General features: G+C 53.3%; 1 protein-coding gene across 1 annotated transcript in view; it reads left to right on the top strand.

The window, feature by feature from the left end:
* The window catches only part of LOC107122177 (proto-oncogene vav-like), a gene marked incomplete at its 3' end in the record, with an annotated part of 19,615 nt that extends 5,177 nt beyond the window's left edge, over nt 1-14,438 (top strand). The window contains exons 4-8 of the mRNA XM_015425206.1: nt 4,649-4,752; nt 9,127-9,226; nt 12,110-12,205; nt 12,710-12,778; nt 14,352-14,438. Of these exons, the coding sequence (XP_015280692.1) occupies nt 4,649-4,752; nt 9,127-9,226; nt 12,110-12,205; nt 12,710-12,778; nt 14,352-14,438 (456 nt within the window). The remainder of the gene's footprint in view (nt 1-4,648; nt 4,753-9,126; nt 9,227-12,109; nt 12,206-12,709; nt 12,779-14,351) is intronic.
* Between the last annotated feature and the right edge of the window lie 1,435 nt (nt 14,439-15,873).

Here is a 15,873-nt window from a genome sequence, read left to right as displayed (position 1 = left end):
GCTCCCTCTCCCCCCCCCCCGGCCTACCTGCCTCGGAGTCGCTGAGGTGTGTGTGTCGCTCTCCAGGCCTTCCCTCTGTAGCCAGGCACGCAGAGGGTTTGGCTGTAGTGGGCATGGCCAACTCTGAAGCCAGCCGGAACTCCGTTCCTGTGCGTTCCTGCCCCAAAATAGCCCTACTTGGGTTGGTTCCCCTGGGAGGGGAGAGACCCAATTTGTAAAATGTGCTTTCTTTGCAAATATGCAAGGGAAGCGCAGAGGCAGGCAGAGGAGTACAGCTGTGAGGCTGCAGGCCCCAGCCCACGTCACATCCCCCCCCCCCAGGGAACTTGCACGCCCAAGATGCTTTAGCCAACTCCCAAGCCGAGTCTGTCTGCTTTTCTGCCTGCCTCTCCAACTCCAATGGCTGCTTCTTCACATGCGTCTGCCTGTCTCTCTCCCTTCGGCTGAGAGGGTACCCTTCCCCACGCTCTGATGGGTACCCGAGTATCGCCATGGAAAACTAGCTCCAAACAGTTCTTCCCACTGAAGAAACATCCACAAAAATTAACAATCCCAGCCCAACTGCATTGTTCAATTCAATTCTGGCCCTGCTGGTGGACCTCCAGATGGACCCTGGGTTTTGGCCTCTGAGTGACACAGAGTATTCGACTGGATGGGCCATAGGCCTGATCCAACATGGCTTCTCTTACGTTCTTATGTCTGGGGCTGCGATGCTCTGTCTTCTTGGTGCTTGGGGGGGACAACAGTGGGAGGGCTTCTGGAGTTCTGGCCCCACTGGGGGACCTCCTGATGACCCCTGAATTTTGGCCACTGTATGACACTGGATGGGCCATTGGCCTGATCCAACATAGCTTTTCTTACGTTCTTATGTCTGGGGCTGTGATGCTCTGTCTTCTTGGTGCTTGGGGGGACAACAGTCAGAAGGCTTCTGGAGTTCTGGCCCCACTTGTGGACCTCCTGATGGCCCCTGGGCTTTGGCCACTGTGTGACACAGAGTGTTGGACTGGCTGGACCATTGGCCTGATCCAACATGACTTCTCTGATGTTCTTATGTCTGGGGCCGTGATGCTCTGTCTTCTTGGTGCTCCGGGGGACAACAGTGGGAGGGGTTCTGGAATTCTGGCCCCGCTGGGGGACCTCCTGATGGCCCCTGGGTTTTGACCATGGTATGACACAGAGTGCTGGCTGGGCCATTGGCCCGATCAAACGTGGCTTCTCTGATGTTCTTATGTCTGGGGCAGTGATGCTCTGTCTTCTTTGTGCTTGGAGGGGCAAGAGTGGGAGGGCTTTTGGAGTCCTGCCCCCCCCCCAGTGGACCTCCTGATGGCCCCTGAGTTTTGGCCACGGTGTGACATGGAGTGCTGGTCTGGGTGGGCCACTGGCCTGATCCGACATGGCTTCTCTTAGGTTCTTAAGTGTTATTGTATCCTATGCTCGCCTCACCAATTGCCCAATGTTCCTGCATGTTGTAATCTGCTTACTGATTGACTGACAGATTTTATCCTGTTTTCAGGAGGTAGGTAAGTTGGTCTGGAGGAGAACAGGTAGATTCAAGTCCGTCACCACCTTAGAGAGACCAACAGGGTTTTTCGGGGAGGGGGGGAGGAATGAGCTTTTGAGAGTCAAAACTCCCTTTGTCAGATACAAGTCGGAACAGAGGCGGTATCTTCGCATTCATAGAATCATAGAATGCAGGTCATCTAGTCCAGCCCCCTGCACTCTGCAGGAGCACAGCCGAAAAATAGCCCTACAACATACCCGGAAGATGGTCGTCCAGCCTCCGCTTGGAAACGTCCGGTGAAGGAGCACCCACCACCTCCCGAGGCAGACTGTTCCACTGCTCAAACACTCTGACAGTTAGGAAGTTTCTCCTGATATTTAGCCGGTATCGACCCCCTTGTAATTTCCACCCATTAGACCTAGTCTTGCAATCCGGAGCAAGACAGAATAAATCTGCTCCACCTTCTACATGACAGCCCTTCAAATATTTGAAGACTGCAATCGTGTCCCCTCTAAACCTTCTCTTTCCCAGGCTAAACATACCCTACTCTTTCAGCCTTTCCTCCTAAGACTTGGATTCCAACCCTGTCACCATCCTGGTTGCCCTCTTGTGGACACGCTCGAGCTTGTCAACATCCTTCCTCAAATGTGGTGCCCAAAACTGGACACAGGATCCAGGGGAGGCCTGACCATAGCAGAACAGAGCGGAACTACCACCTCCCGTGATCCGGACACAAGGCTTCTGTCAATGCATCCTAAGATCTGCATTCGCTTTCTCTGCAGCCACACCGCACTGCAGGCTCATCTTTAGCTTGTGATCAACCAGAACACCCAGGTCCCTTTCACAGGTGCTGCTGTCAAGCCAAGTCCCTCTCATTTTATATCTGTGCCTTTGGTTTTTTGTACCTAAGTGTAGTCCCTTCTTTGCAAGTCCCACCTGGAGGCGGGCAACTGCACCGATCGCCTATGCCAAACAGACCAGGACCAGGTTTTGTAACTGTACTAACCTCCCGCCTGCTAAGCGGCCTGTTCTGCTGCGCTTGCGGCCTAGACTTCCTCCCTCCCTCCGCTCTCTGTGTGCTCGCCTCCCTCCCGCCTCAGTGTTACGTGCGGGGTGTGATTCATCTGCAAGGCGTAACCACGCGGACCCTGCCTCCTCGGTCGCTTATGAGAGTCTACCCAAGTCTGTTTCTGTGGGACAAAATTCCTCCCGAGTGGACTTGCTTTGTATTGCCACAGAACCGGTGCCTCACCAGAGACGGCAAAGCATATATTGGCATCCTGGTTGTTTTGTAGGAAGGTACAGCGGTCCTTGGCTAGAGACTTAGAAGCACAGAAGTATAGAGTTGGAAGGGTCCTCCAGGGTCAGCAAGTCTAACCCCCTGCACAATGCAGGGAATTCACAACTAGAAGAAGAAGAAGAGATTGGATCTATACCCCGCCTTTCACTACCAAAAGGAGTCTCAGAGCGGCTTACAAACTCCGTTCCCTTCCCCTCCCCACAGCAGGCACCCTGTGAGGTAAAAGAAGAAGAAGAAGAGATTGGATCTATACCCCGCCTTTCACTACCAAAAGGAGTCTCAGAGCGGCTTACAAACTCCGTTCCCTTCCCCTCCCCACAGCAGGCACCCTGTGAGGTAAAAGAAGAAGAAGAAGAGATCGGATTTATCCCCCGCCCTTCACTACCCAAAGGGGTCTCAGAGCGGCTGACAAACTCCTTTCCCTTCCCCGCCCCACAACAGACACCCTGTGGGGTAGGTGGGGCTGAGAGAGCTCTTTCCAGAACTGTCCTTGAGAGAACACCTCTGACAGAACTATGGCTTGCACAAGGTCATCCAGCAGCTGCAAGTGGAGGAGGAGTGGGGGAATCGAACCCGGTTCTCCCAGATTAGAGTCCGCGTACTTCACCACTGCACCAAACCAGCTCTCTGTGGCATGATACCCTGCTTTGCTCCCTCCCCAGGTTCCACAGCCAAGACCTCCAGGTTGTTGGCAACCCAGGGCAGAGGCGAGGGCAGGGAGGACCCTGAATGTGGGGCGGAGGGGCCCAGAGGCTCTTCTGCGCATGCCTGCACATGGATTCACATGGGGGGGGCCATAATCTGTGATTGGTTGCCATTGGTGGAAAGTGGGCTTGGAAATGGCCGGCGTTGCTGATGGCCACTTTCTCACGGAGAAACGGACAGCGCTTTGTTGCCCTGTAGGAGAGATTTGATGCCATGGAACGTGCGACTCTTTTGCAGAGTATTTTTTTAATATATGAACTCTCCTCAAAAGGAGATAATTTTATTGCTTTTAAATTTTCAGAAAGAAGGGAGGGTATATAGAGGGATTAAGAATAGTGGTGAGTGATGAGTAATTCAGTATATTAATCTTTTGTTAGTATTAATACATTCCGTAGCTTCATCTGTGGATGGACGATCTTCTTTCTTCTTTACCTGTCAAAAATAAAAAGGTTAATTATATTAATAATGTCCTTTTGGGTTATTATTAGTATTGTCCTTTAAAGCACTCTCAAAAGTTCATCAGGTGTTGGGGTGTCTGCCTTTTTTATCTCTCAGGTTGTAGGAAGCACCTCCTACCGCTCCTTTTTCTTCCGGTTCTCTGTCTCCTCCCTCCGGGCTGCTGTCCTCGTCGCTGCTAAAAACTTTCCACTTAGCAAGTTCTGCTTCTTCCTCTGAGCTGGCGTGTCTCTTCGAAAAGTCTTGTGCCTTGAAAATGGAGTCTATCTTCTCTCTCTTGTCTTTAAATTTAAAGACCAGTCCTTCTGGAATCAACCACCTGTAATGAATTTGATGATTTTGCAAAAATGTGGTCAGACCTTTATATGCCTTCCGCTTCTGATGAATTTCAAATGGTACATCCTTTAAAATCCTTATAGCCTGTTCTCCAATTGCTGATGTCACTTTTAGAATTTGATCTCTCTTTTGCAGAGTATTTTGCCAGGCCGTTGAGGGAGTCTACCGTTTACCCCAAGGCCCCCGACCCCAATCCATGCCCCAGGATCCTATCTCTCTGATCGGCTTCCAGGGCAGAGCCGGAATTCAAACCTGGGTCTCCCAGATCCTACTCTAACCTCTGCACCCCTCTGGCTCTTAGTCTTATGCTGATTCCTGATTCCTTTTGCATTCTCCTCCGTCCCTTCCAGGAACTCCTGAAGATTCATCGATGCTTCCTGGTGGATCTGAAGAACGCGTTGTCTTTTACCAACTCCCAGAACCTCTATCAGGTGTTCATCAAGTATAAAGAGAAGTGAGTCTCTGTGTCACATCTTGGTGCTTGGGGGCGGGGGGGAGTCAAAAGTGGGAGGGCTCCTAGTGTCCTGGCCCCACTGGTGGACCTCCTGAGAGCACCTGGTATTTATGGCCACTGTGTGACCCAGAGTGTTGGACTGGATGGGCCACTGGCCTGATCCAACATTGGCATCTCTTATGTTCTTATAAGAGGGAATCGGATCAACAGATGGAGCAGAGGTCCATCAGTGGCTATTAGCCACAAGGCATAGATAGGAACTCTCAGTCTGAAACAAGGGATGCTCTGTATTCTTGGTGCTTGGGGGGGGGGGCAACAGTGGGAGGTCTTCTAGTGTCCTGGCCCCACTGCTGGACCTCTTCAGGGCCCCTGGTATTTTTGGCCACTGTGTGATAGAGTGCTGGACTAGATGGGCCATTGGCCTGATCCAACACTTATGCTCTTATGTTCTGGATCAGACCGGTGATGGTCCCTCTAGCCCAGCATCCTGTCTCACACAGGGGCCAACCAGTTCCTCTGGAGGGCCAACAACATGGCAGAGAGGCCGAGGCCTTCCCCTGAGAAGAACATCAGAAGAGCCCTGCTGGATCAGACCAGTGATGGTCCCTCTAGCCCAGCCTCCCGTCTCACACAGGGGCCAGCCAGTTCCTCTGGAGGGCCAACAACAGGGCAGAGAGGCCGAGGCCTTCCCCTGATAAGGACATCAGAAGAGCCCTGCTGGGTCAGACCAGGGAGGGTCCATCTAGTCTAGCATCCCATCTCACACAGTGGCCTCAACCAGTTCCTCCGGAGGGCCAGCAACAGGTCAGAGAGGCCGAGGCCTTCCCCTGACAAGAACCTCAGAAGAGCCCTGCTGAGTCAGACCAGGGAGGGTCCATCTAGTCCAGCATCTAGTCCAGCATAGAGGCTGAGGCCTTCCCCTGATGTTGCCTCCCGACACTGGGATTTAGCGGTTGACTGCCTCTGAACATGGAGGTTCTCTTTAGTCACCATGGCTAGTAGCCACTGGTACTCCTCTCCTCAATGAATCTGTCTAATCCCCATTTAAATCCCTCTCTGCCTTTGGCCATCACACAGCTGAATGGCTAACAGCAGCCGCAACCTCCTCGAGAGGCAAATTCCAGATTTTAGTCAGCTATTGTGTAAATATGCACTCCCTTTGTTCATCATCAGTTTTCTATCCATTAGGTTCATTGGATGCCCTCAAATTCTAGTATCTGGTGATCCCCAGCCTGAAAGGCGTCTGACTGTCCTTGATCAGAGCCAGGGCTTTTTCGGCTCTACCTCCATCCTGGTGGAACTCTCTACCAAATGACGTCTGTGCCCTGCAGGACTTAATGCAGTTCTGCAGGGCTTGTAAGGCAGAGGTGTTCCGCCAGGCTTTTGGTTGAGGGTAGTGATGGGTTCCACCTCATCTGGGGCCCCCATTTCCTGCCAGGGCTTTTTCGGGTCTACCTCCATCCTGGTGGAACTCTCTACTGAATGACCTCTGTGCCCTGCGGGACTTAATGCAGTTCCACAGGGCTTGTAAGGCAGGGAGGTTCCGCCAGGCTTTTGGTTGAGGGTAGCGACGGGTTCCACCTCATCTGGCCCCCCCATTTCCTGCCAGGGCTTTTTCGGGTCTACCTCCATCCTGGTGGAACTCTCTACTGAATGACCTCTGTGCCCTGTGGGACTTAATGCAGTTCCGCAGGGCTTGTAAGGCAGGGATGTTCCGCCAGGCTTTTGGTTGAGGGTAGCGACGGGTTCCACCTCATCTGGCCCCCCCATTTCCTGCCAGGGCTTTTTCGGCTCTACCTCCATCCTGGTGGAACTCTCTACTGAATGACCTCTGTGCCCTGTGGGACTTAATGCAGTTCCGCAGGGCTTGTAAGGCAGGGATGTTCCGCCAGGCTTTTGGTTGAGGGTAGCGATGGGTTCCACCTCATCTGGGCCCCCCATTTCCTGCCAGGGCTTTTTCGGCTCTACCTCCATCCTGGTGGAACTCTCTACCGAATTACGTGTGTGCCCTGCGGGACTTAATGCAGTTCCGCAGGGCTTGTAAGGCAGGGAGGTTCCGCCAGGCTTTTGGTTGAGGGTAGCGACGGGTTCCACATCATCTGGGGCCCCCATTTCCTGCCAGGGCTTTTTTGGCTCTACCTCCATCCTGGTGGAACTCTCTACCGAATTACGTGTGTGCCCTGCGGGACTTAATGCAGTTCCGCAGGGCTTGTAAGGCAGGGAGGTTCCGCCAGGCTTTTGGTTGAGGGTAGCGACGGGTTCCACCTAATCTGGGGGCCCCATTTCCTGCCAGGGCCTTTTCAGCTCTACATCCTGGTGGAACTCTGGAATTGTTTTATATTTATGAATGTGTTTTGTTGTAGTTCGCTGCTCTGAGCCTTGTGTGTACAGGGAAGGGCAGTCTAAACGTTTAACTTTGAAATCAATCAATAAATATTTTTGGGGAAAGGGGGGGGAACGTTTTCCCTGTCCACTCTCTCTGCCCCGTGTGTGATACTCTGAAGTGACGCAACCCTCCTCCCCTCGCACCCCAATACCTGTGGGATATGCCTTAGGGCAGGAGTGTCAAACTCGTTTGTTATGAGGGCCGGATCTGACATAAATGAGACCTCATTAGGCCAGGCCATGTGAGTCATAAAAGGTAATGCCAGGCAGTGGAGAGATAAACTTTATAAAGGACACAAACACAAAGATGGTTTTTTAAAAAATTAAATAAAAACATGCTTAAAACATTAGCTCTGTAAGCTGCAAACCTACTTTTGATTTATCGACATTCACCACAGAAATCTCATGCTCAGAGTTCTGAGTCTAGGACCCAGGTTAAAACATGGAATGGCTGAGCAATTAAGAGAGTCTGGCAAAGCAAGCTATGATGCAGCAGCAGCAGCAGAACTGGAAGCAGGAGATGGCCAGTTCCACTGTGGGCCTGGTAGAATCCCTCTGGGGGCTTGATCCGGCCCCTGGGCTGCATGTTTGACACCCCTGCCTTAGGGTGTAACTACATCATATGCCCAACATGTGCTGGGTCATGGGTGCACAATCAGATCCTCGGTCAGGCATGCATCAGGGGAAATCACCTTGAGAGCCAGTTTGGTATAGTGGTTAAGTGCGTGGACCCTAATCTGGTAGGACCAGGTTTGATTCCCCGCTCCTCCATGTGCATCTGCTGGTATGGCCTTGGGTCACTCACAAGTTCTCTCAGAGCTGTTCTCTCAAGGACAGTTCTCTCAGAGCTCTCTCAGTCCCACCTACCTCCCAGGGTGTCTGTTGTGGTGAGGGGAAGGGAAAAAAGATTGTAAGCCACTCTGAGACTCCTTGGGGTAGTGAAGGGCGGGGTATAAATCCAATCTCTTTTTCTTCTTAAGAAGTGCTCATTTCCTTAGCAGTCTGAGGAGGGAGAAGGTCTGGTTTCTCTCCTGCCCCACTTTTGGCCAGTGGAGGGGGGGGTGACTTTGGTGTCTTTTCTCTGGCTTCTTGTGCCCGGGGCAAAAAGCCCTCCGCCCACTGTCCTTTCAGCTGGTGAAAGCGGTATGGGAGGGAAATTGGGAATTTCTCCTCACCTTGCAGCACCGAACCAGTTTGGTGTCGTGGTTAAGTGCGCGGACTCCAATCTGGGAGAACTGGGTTGGATTCCCCACTCTGATAAGAGCTGTCCTTGAAAAAGAGCAGTTTCTGCCAGAGCTCTCTCAGCCCCACCTACCTCGCAGGGTGTCTGTGGTGGGGAGGGGAAGGGAAAGGAGTTTGTCAGCCGCTCTGAGACACCTTCGGGTAGTGAAGGGTGGGGTATAAATCATAAGAACATAAGAGAAGCCAATGCTGGATCAGGCCAGTGGCCCCTCCAGTCCAACACTCTGTGTCACACAGTGGCCAGAAATACCAGGGGCCCTCAGGAGGTCCAGCAGTGGGGCCAGGACACTAGAAACCCTCCCACTGTTGGCCCCCCCCCCAAGCACCATGCTAGTGCAACTCCGCAACCCCGAAACAATTTGCCTTTCAAAATTTAGTGTGTTGGGGGGGCGGGGGGAAATCAGCACCAATGACCAAAGCCACAGCCATTTTCTGTAAGTTCCTGAACACACAGAGGAATGCTTTCAGACCAAAGCTCCCAGATATCAGGACACTGGAACTGGTATCTCTTCTCTTCTTCTTCTGAGTGAACAATCCAGGCTCTTCTCTTCTTCTTCTGAGTGAACAAGTGCTTTTTAAGGTGAACTCCCCAGCCTACATCTGACTGGGAGTTGGGCCATGGCTCACGCACCTGTGACCCACTTGTCGGGTGTATTATGTAGCTTGGTCCTTAGAGGCCACCGTTCGCCAGGGGTCTGTTTGCTCCGTGTCCCCCCTTACGCCAGCCTCCTTTCCCCACACCCGCAGGTTCCTGCTGTATGGCCGGTACTGCAGCCAGGTGGAAGCGGCCACGAAGCACCTCGACCAGGTGACCAGCGCCAGCGTGGACGTGCGCATGAAGCTGGAGGTGAGGGGGCCGCTCTGCTCAGACACTGGCCTGCTGGCTGTCACCTCTCTGGAGATCCTTTGCAGGGCTTTTATGTTGGCGGTGGGAATGGCCGTTAGGTTGCGGCGGACTTACGCCAATCCCGTCGGGTTTCCACGGGCAGAGAAGAATAGAGGCGGCTTGCCATTGCCTGCCTCTGCACAATGACCCTCCATTTTCTGGGCGGTCTCCCCTCCAACCAGGGCCAAACCTGCTTAGCTTCTGAGATACGATGAGCTCAGGCCAGCCTGGGCGATCTAAGTCAGGGTAAGAGGCGAACGGAGGTGGTCTGCCATTGGCTGCCTCTGCACAGCAACCCTGGACTTCTTTGATGGTCTCCCGAGTACTAACCTGAGCGGACCCTGCTTAGCTTCTGAGATCTGGTGAGATCGGGCGAGCCCTGATCTCATCAGATCTCGGAAGCTACGCAGGGTCAATCCTGGTTGATCTTGGCTGGGAGACCACCAAGGAAGAGGCTACGCAGAGGCAGGCAGTGGCCAACCGCCTCTGTTTATATCTGTCCTCACCTGTATGGCCCAAGCTAGCCCAGTCTCGTCAGATCTCGGAAGCTAAGCAGGGTCAGCCCTGGTCAGTCCTTGGATGGGAGACTACCAAGGAAGCCCAGGGTGGCTACGCAGAGGCAGGCAGTGGCCAACCGCCTCTGTTTATATCTGTCCTCACCTGTATGGCCCAAGCTAGCCCAGTCTCGTCAGATCTCGGAAGCTAAGCAGGGTCAGCCCTGGTCAGTCCTTGGATGGGAGACTACCAAGGAAGCCCAGGGTGGCTACGCAGAGGCAGGCAGTGGCCAACCGCCTCTGTTTATATCTGTCCTCATCTGTATGGCCCAAGCTAGCTCAGTCTCGTCAGATCTCGGAAGCTAAGCAGGGTCAGCCCTGGTCAGTCCTTGGATGGGAGACTACCAAGGAAGCCCAGGGTGGCTACGCAGAGGCAGGCAGTGGCCAACCGCCTCTGTTTATATCTGTCCTCACCTGTATGGCCCAAGCTAGCCCAGTCTCGTCAGATCTCGGAAGCTAAGCAGGGTCAGCCCTGGTCAGTCCTTGGATGGGAGACTACCAAGGAAGCCCAGGGTGGCTACGCAGAGGCAGGCAGTGGCCAACCGCCTCTGTTTATATCTGTCCTCACCTGTATGGCCCAAGCTAGCCCAGTCTCGTCAGATCTCGGAAGCTAAGCAGGGTCAGCCCTGGTCAGTCCTTGGATGGGAGACTACCAAGGAAGCCCAGGGTGGCTACGCAGAGGCAGGCAGTGGCCAACCGCCTCTGTTTATATCTGTCCTCACCTGTATGGCCCAAGCTAGCCCAGTCTCGTCAGATCTCGGAAGCTAAGCAGGGTCAGCCCTGGTCAGTCCTTGGATGGGAGACTACCAAGGAAGCCCAGGGTGGCTACGCAGAGGCAGGCAGTGGCCAACCACCTCTGAACATCTCTTGTCTTAACCTGTATGGCCCAGGCTAGCCCGGTCTCGTCAGATCTCGAAAGCTAAGCAGGGTCAGCCCTGGTTAGTATTGGGATGGGAGGCCACCAAGGAAGTCCAGGGTGGCTACGCAGAGGCAGGCCATGGCACACCACTGCTGTTCATCTCTTGCTCTGACCGGGATGGCCCAGGCTAGCCCAGTCTCATCAGATCTCAGATGCTAAGCAGGGTCGGCCCAGATTCCAAGTACTTGGATGGGAGACCACCCAGGAAGCCCAGGGTTGCTATGCAGAGGCAGGCCATGGCCAACCACCTCTGAACGTCTCTTGCCCTGACCTGGATGGGCCAGGTTAGGCCGCTCTTGTCCGATCTCGCTCTTTTGAAGAAGCAGCGCTAAGATCAGAAGAGCTGCGTGTCCGTCTTCCATGCAAAATATATCCTTTGGCTCCAGCCACTGAATAGAACAATCCTTCCATGTGAGAGTAGGGTTGCCAACTCCAGGTTGGGGAAGTTCCTGAGATTTGGGGGGCAGAGCCTGGGGAGGGGAGGGATCTCAGCAGGATGTCTTGCCATAGAGCCCACTGCCCAGAGCCGTCATTTTTTGGATCCCTGTGGTTGGCAGATCAGTAAAAATTCCAGGTCTCCAGGACTCATCTGAAGGTTGGCAGCTCTAGCAGAAGGGAAGGCAGCCGTCACCATGACTCCGTAGGAAGGAATGCACCCTTTTACAGCAACATTTAGGGGAGTGGATGTGGCTCAGTGGAAGAGCCTCTGCTTGGCACGCAGAAGGTCCCCGGTTCAATCCCCGGCATCTAAAGTTAAAAGGACCAGGCAGGAGGTGATGAGAAAGACCTCTACCTAAGACACCAGAGAGAGGATAGCATGCAGGAAGTCCCAGGTTCAATCCCCAGCATCTCCAGATAAAAGGGCCAGGCAGTAGGTGAGGTGAAGGACCTCTGCCTGAGACCCTGGAGAGCTGTAAAGAGGGGCTGTGGCTCAGTGGTGGAGCCTCTGCTTGGCATGCAGGAGGTCCCAGGTTCAATCTCCAGCATCTCCAGTGAAAAAGGACCAGGCAGGAGGTGATGGGAAAGACCTCCGCCTAAGACCCTGGAGAGCCACTGCCAGTCAGAGTAGACGATACTGCCCTTGATGGACTGGTGGTCTGATTCAGTAGAAGGCAGCTTCATGTGTGTATTTATTGGGGCGGGGCTGTGGTTCAGCGGTGGGGCCTCTGCTTGGCATGCCGAAGGTCCCAGGTTCAATCCTCTGGCATCTCCTCTTAAAACAGAACCAGGCAGGAGGTGATGGGGAAGACCCTCTGCCTGAGACCCTGGAGAGCGACTGCCAGTCTGAGCAGACAATACTGACTTTGAGGGTCTGATTCAGTAGAAGGCAACATTCATCTCCTAAGTCCCCACTTTTGTTTTGCCTTTCAGGAATGTTCCCAACGAGCCAACAACGGCCGCTTCAGCTTGCGCGACCTCCTCATGGTGCCCATGCAGCGGGTACTGAAGTACCACTTGCTCCTGCAGGTAGCCCCCCCCTGTCTTGCTATTTGGGGGAGGGGAGGGGAGAATACGACCCTGGAAGCGTGAGACGATGTGCAGCTCTCGTGCCCTCTAGTTCAGCTCACGCTGGGGAAATTCCCCGTCCGTTGCCGGGGGTGCCTCTTTTTCTCTCGATCTCGCGGGTCAGAGAGGCGGAGAGGAAGCAAAGGAGGAAGAGAGCCGGGGAGGCCTGTTCTCCCAGGGATGCCTTCGGCCGGGCTTCCCTGTCTGTGTGGCTTTGCTCTTCCTTCCTGTTGACTATGACTCTCTCCTCCGACACGTCCTCCTCTTTGTGCTGACCGAATCAGAATTCTACGCAAGATTCAGCTACTCTTTCCGGCAAGCGACGTGGGCCCACGTTGTGGTTTTTGGACCTCAGTGGCGATGCAGAGCCACGAATGTTAGCAAAGCGGAGCCACTGTGCCCCCCCCAAACACACCACCCAATGCAGGCTGGGTAATCTCTCTCTGTTGCCTCCCCCCTCCCCAGGAGCTGATCAAATACACGACGGAGCCGATGGAGAAGGAGAACCTCCGGCAGGCGCTCGATGACATGCGGGTGAGGCGGACAGGTTGGGCCCAGGGAGAGGGCCGGTTTCTTCCCTTCCTCGAATCTCTGGGGTTGCCAGCTCTGGGTTGGGAAATGCCTGGTGATTTGGGGGGTGGACCCTGGGGAGGGAACTTAGGAGGGTATAAGACAGGGAGCCACATGTGGCTCTTTCACACACATTGTGTGGCAACCGGCAGGGCGGCTGGGGAAGCCAAGGGGAGGCGTTCTTTTTCTCCCTCCCTCCCTCCCTCCCTCCCTCCCTCCCATCTATTTGCTTTCTTTGTTTCTCTCCCTCTCTCTTTCTTCCACCTCTTTCATTCTTTCTTTCCACTTCTCTCTCTCTCTCTTTCTCTCTTAGGCAAATAACTATCAGGGGCTCTGGGTCAAGGGATGCTCTGTATTCTTGGTGCTTGGGGGGGCAACAGTGGGGGGGGCTTCTAGTGTCCTGGCCCCACTGCTGGACCTCCTGAGGGCACCAGGTATCTTTGGCCACTGTGTGACACAGAGTGTTGGACTGGATGGGCCATTGGCCTGATCCAACATTGGCGTCTCTTATGTTCTTATGTACTTATCATTAGCAAACAAATTAATATCATTATTAAGACTTCATAAATTAGTTTGCTCTGGAGCTCTCCTTCCTGAGTGAAGGCAAAAATGTGTGAGCTGGAGGCTAAAAACAGTGAGCTGGCTCACACTAACTCAGCTTAGAGGGAACACTGGTGGCAAGCATGTCTGTATGAGTAGAAAAGAGCTAGGAGCCCCTTAAAGACTGACGGAATTTGTGGCAGGGGAGGAGTTTTCGTCAGTCACCGCAGACTTCTTCAGAGTGACTTCCAAGTCGTCGAGTGAGTCATATTGTGGCTAACTGGTGTTTTTGGTCCGGTCCCCACTAGTTAGCAGAGTGTGACACACTCTGGCCACTGTGTGACACAGAGTGTTGGACTGGATGGGCCTTTGGCCTGATCCAACATTGGCGTCTGTTATGTTCTTATGTTCTTATGCTTAAATAAAGCTACAAACGCAGCGGCATCACTTTGCTAGGTTACTCAGCTTACAAAGCTACACAGAGCCACTTTGCAAGTACAGAAGAGAAATACTCCTCTCTTTATTTGAGAAGTACACTTTGGATAGGGCCATGATAGATTACTAACTTACTATGTAAAGGATGGAAGCAGATGGTGAGAGGCCCATCTGCCGCATGATGCCAAGAGAGGACCACATGTCTCTCTCGCTGCATGCAGGAAGAGAGTGAGAGAGAAGAAGGAAGGGAAAATAGGTCCCTGAGAACACAATCTGCATTTCAAAGGAGATAGTGGCAGAAGAGTAGATACAGGAGGGAAGGTCAGTGTGACTCTCTAGCAATCTAGCCTCTCTTGCCACGAAGTCTAGAGATCCGAGACAGGGGGACATTGCATTTGGAACTTCCAGCAAGTCACTGCTCACTGTACGGCTGCTTTAATACAGATAAACAAACACTAAATTACTTACTTTTAAACATGCTTATAATTTTAAGCTTTTGTCTCTGATGCTTGGCAACTGTTCCAGCACGTAACTGGCTCTTTCATTTATTTCTCTGTCCCAGGATTTGGCTCAATGTGTGAACGAAGTCAAGAGAGACAATGAAATACTGAAGCAGATCACAAACTTCCAGCTGTCCATAGAGAACCTGGTGAGTCGTTTGGGAACGGATATGTTTTAATACTTCTTTTGGGGAAGGGGTTAATTTCTTCAAGACCCGAGTGCCGTGTGACGGAGTGAGCGCCCGTCTCTGACCCCGGCTCCTGCCAGCCTAGGAGTCCGAAAGCAAGAAATGGCAAGTAGATAAATAGGTACCACCTCGGTGGGAAGGTAACAGCGTTCCATGTGCCTCGGCGTTTAGTCATGCCGGCCACGTGACCACGGAAACATCTTCGGACAGCGCTGGCTCTTCGGCTTGGAAACGGAGATGAACACCGCCCCCTTGGGTCAGATTCGACTAGCTTTCAAGCAAGGGAAACTTTTACCTTTAAACCTTTAAGCATTATATGGCCCTGATCTGGCCAGCCCAGGCTAGCGAGAACTTGTCAGATCTCGGGAGCCAAGCAGGGTCAGCCCTGGTTAGTACTCGGATGGGAGACCACCAAGGAAGTCCAGGGTTGCTAGGCAGAGGCAGGCAAACGGCACCCCACCTCTGTTCTTCTCCGGCCATGAAAACCCTGTGGGGTGGCCATAAATCAGCTACACCTTGACAGCATTTCCCCACCACCACCAAGCATTATCTTTTTGTTGGGTGCCGTCCCATTTATTGTGACCCAGTTGTTGGCCAGGCCCAGGGGCCATTTAGTAGAAAAAGAGGTGCAGGCACTCATTAGCATAACTCATTAGCATAACTTATTTGCATGTGCCAACCCCCCTGACATCAGCGGAAGTGTGTCAGAAGGCAACACCCACCGCTCAGGCTCCACTGGACTGTTTTGGATTGCTAGCTATTGGGGGGGGACGTGCAGATCTGTCCTCACAGAGGAGGGGGAGCTTGTACCTGAAGGCGGGCCGGGGGGGGGGCTCTGCAACTTTCCTGGCTGCTTCTTGCTCCTCGTGGCCCGACTGAGGGCCGCTGGGAGCAGGGGGTGGGGCTTGTTGCATGTGCCCGCCCCCTGGGCTCCTTACGGCCGGAGCTCCGCTCCTGTGTGCTCTTGCAGGAGATGGCCCCTGCTACTATGCAGTGTTCCCTCTAAGCTGAGTTAGTGTGAGCTAGCCCACAGTTTTTTAGCCTCCGGCTCACACATTAAGAACATAAGAGACGCCAATGTTGGATCAGGCCAAAGGCCCATCCAGTCCAACACTCTGTGTCACACAGTGGCCAGAAATACCAGTGCCATCAGGAGGTCCAGCAGTGGGGCCAGGACATTAGAAGCCCTCCCACTGTTGACCCCCCCCCAAGCACCAAGAAGACAGAGCATCACTTGCCCCAGAGCCCCTAGCTATACCTTGTGGCTAATATCCACTGACGGACCTCTGCTCCATATGCTTATCTAATTCCCTTTTGAAGCCGTCCATGCTTGTAGCCGCCACCACTTCCTGTGGCAGTGAATTCCATGTGTTAATCACTCTTTGGGTGAAGAAGT

The sequence above is a fragment of the Gekko japonicus genome, unplaced genomic scaffold (assembly GCF_001447785.1).
Source record: "Gekko japonicus isolate JY-2015 unplaced genomic scaffold, Gekko_japonicus_V1.1 scaffold6711, whole genome shotgun sequence".
NCBI classification, from domain to species: Eukaryota; Metazoa; Chordata; class Lepidosauria; order Squamata; family Gekkonidae; genus Gekko; species Gekko japonicus.
This window is presented reverse-complemented; position numbering and strand designations above follow the sequence as displayed.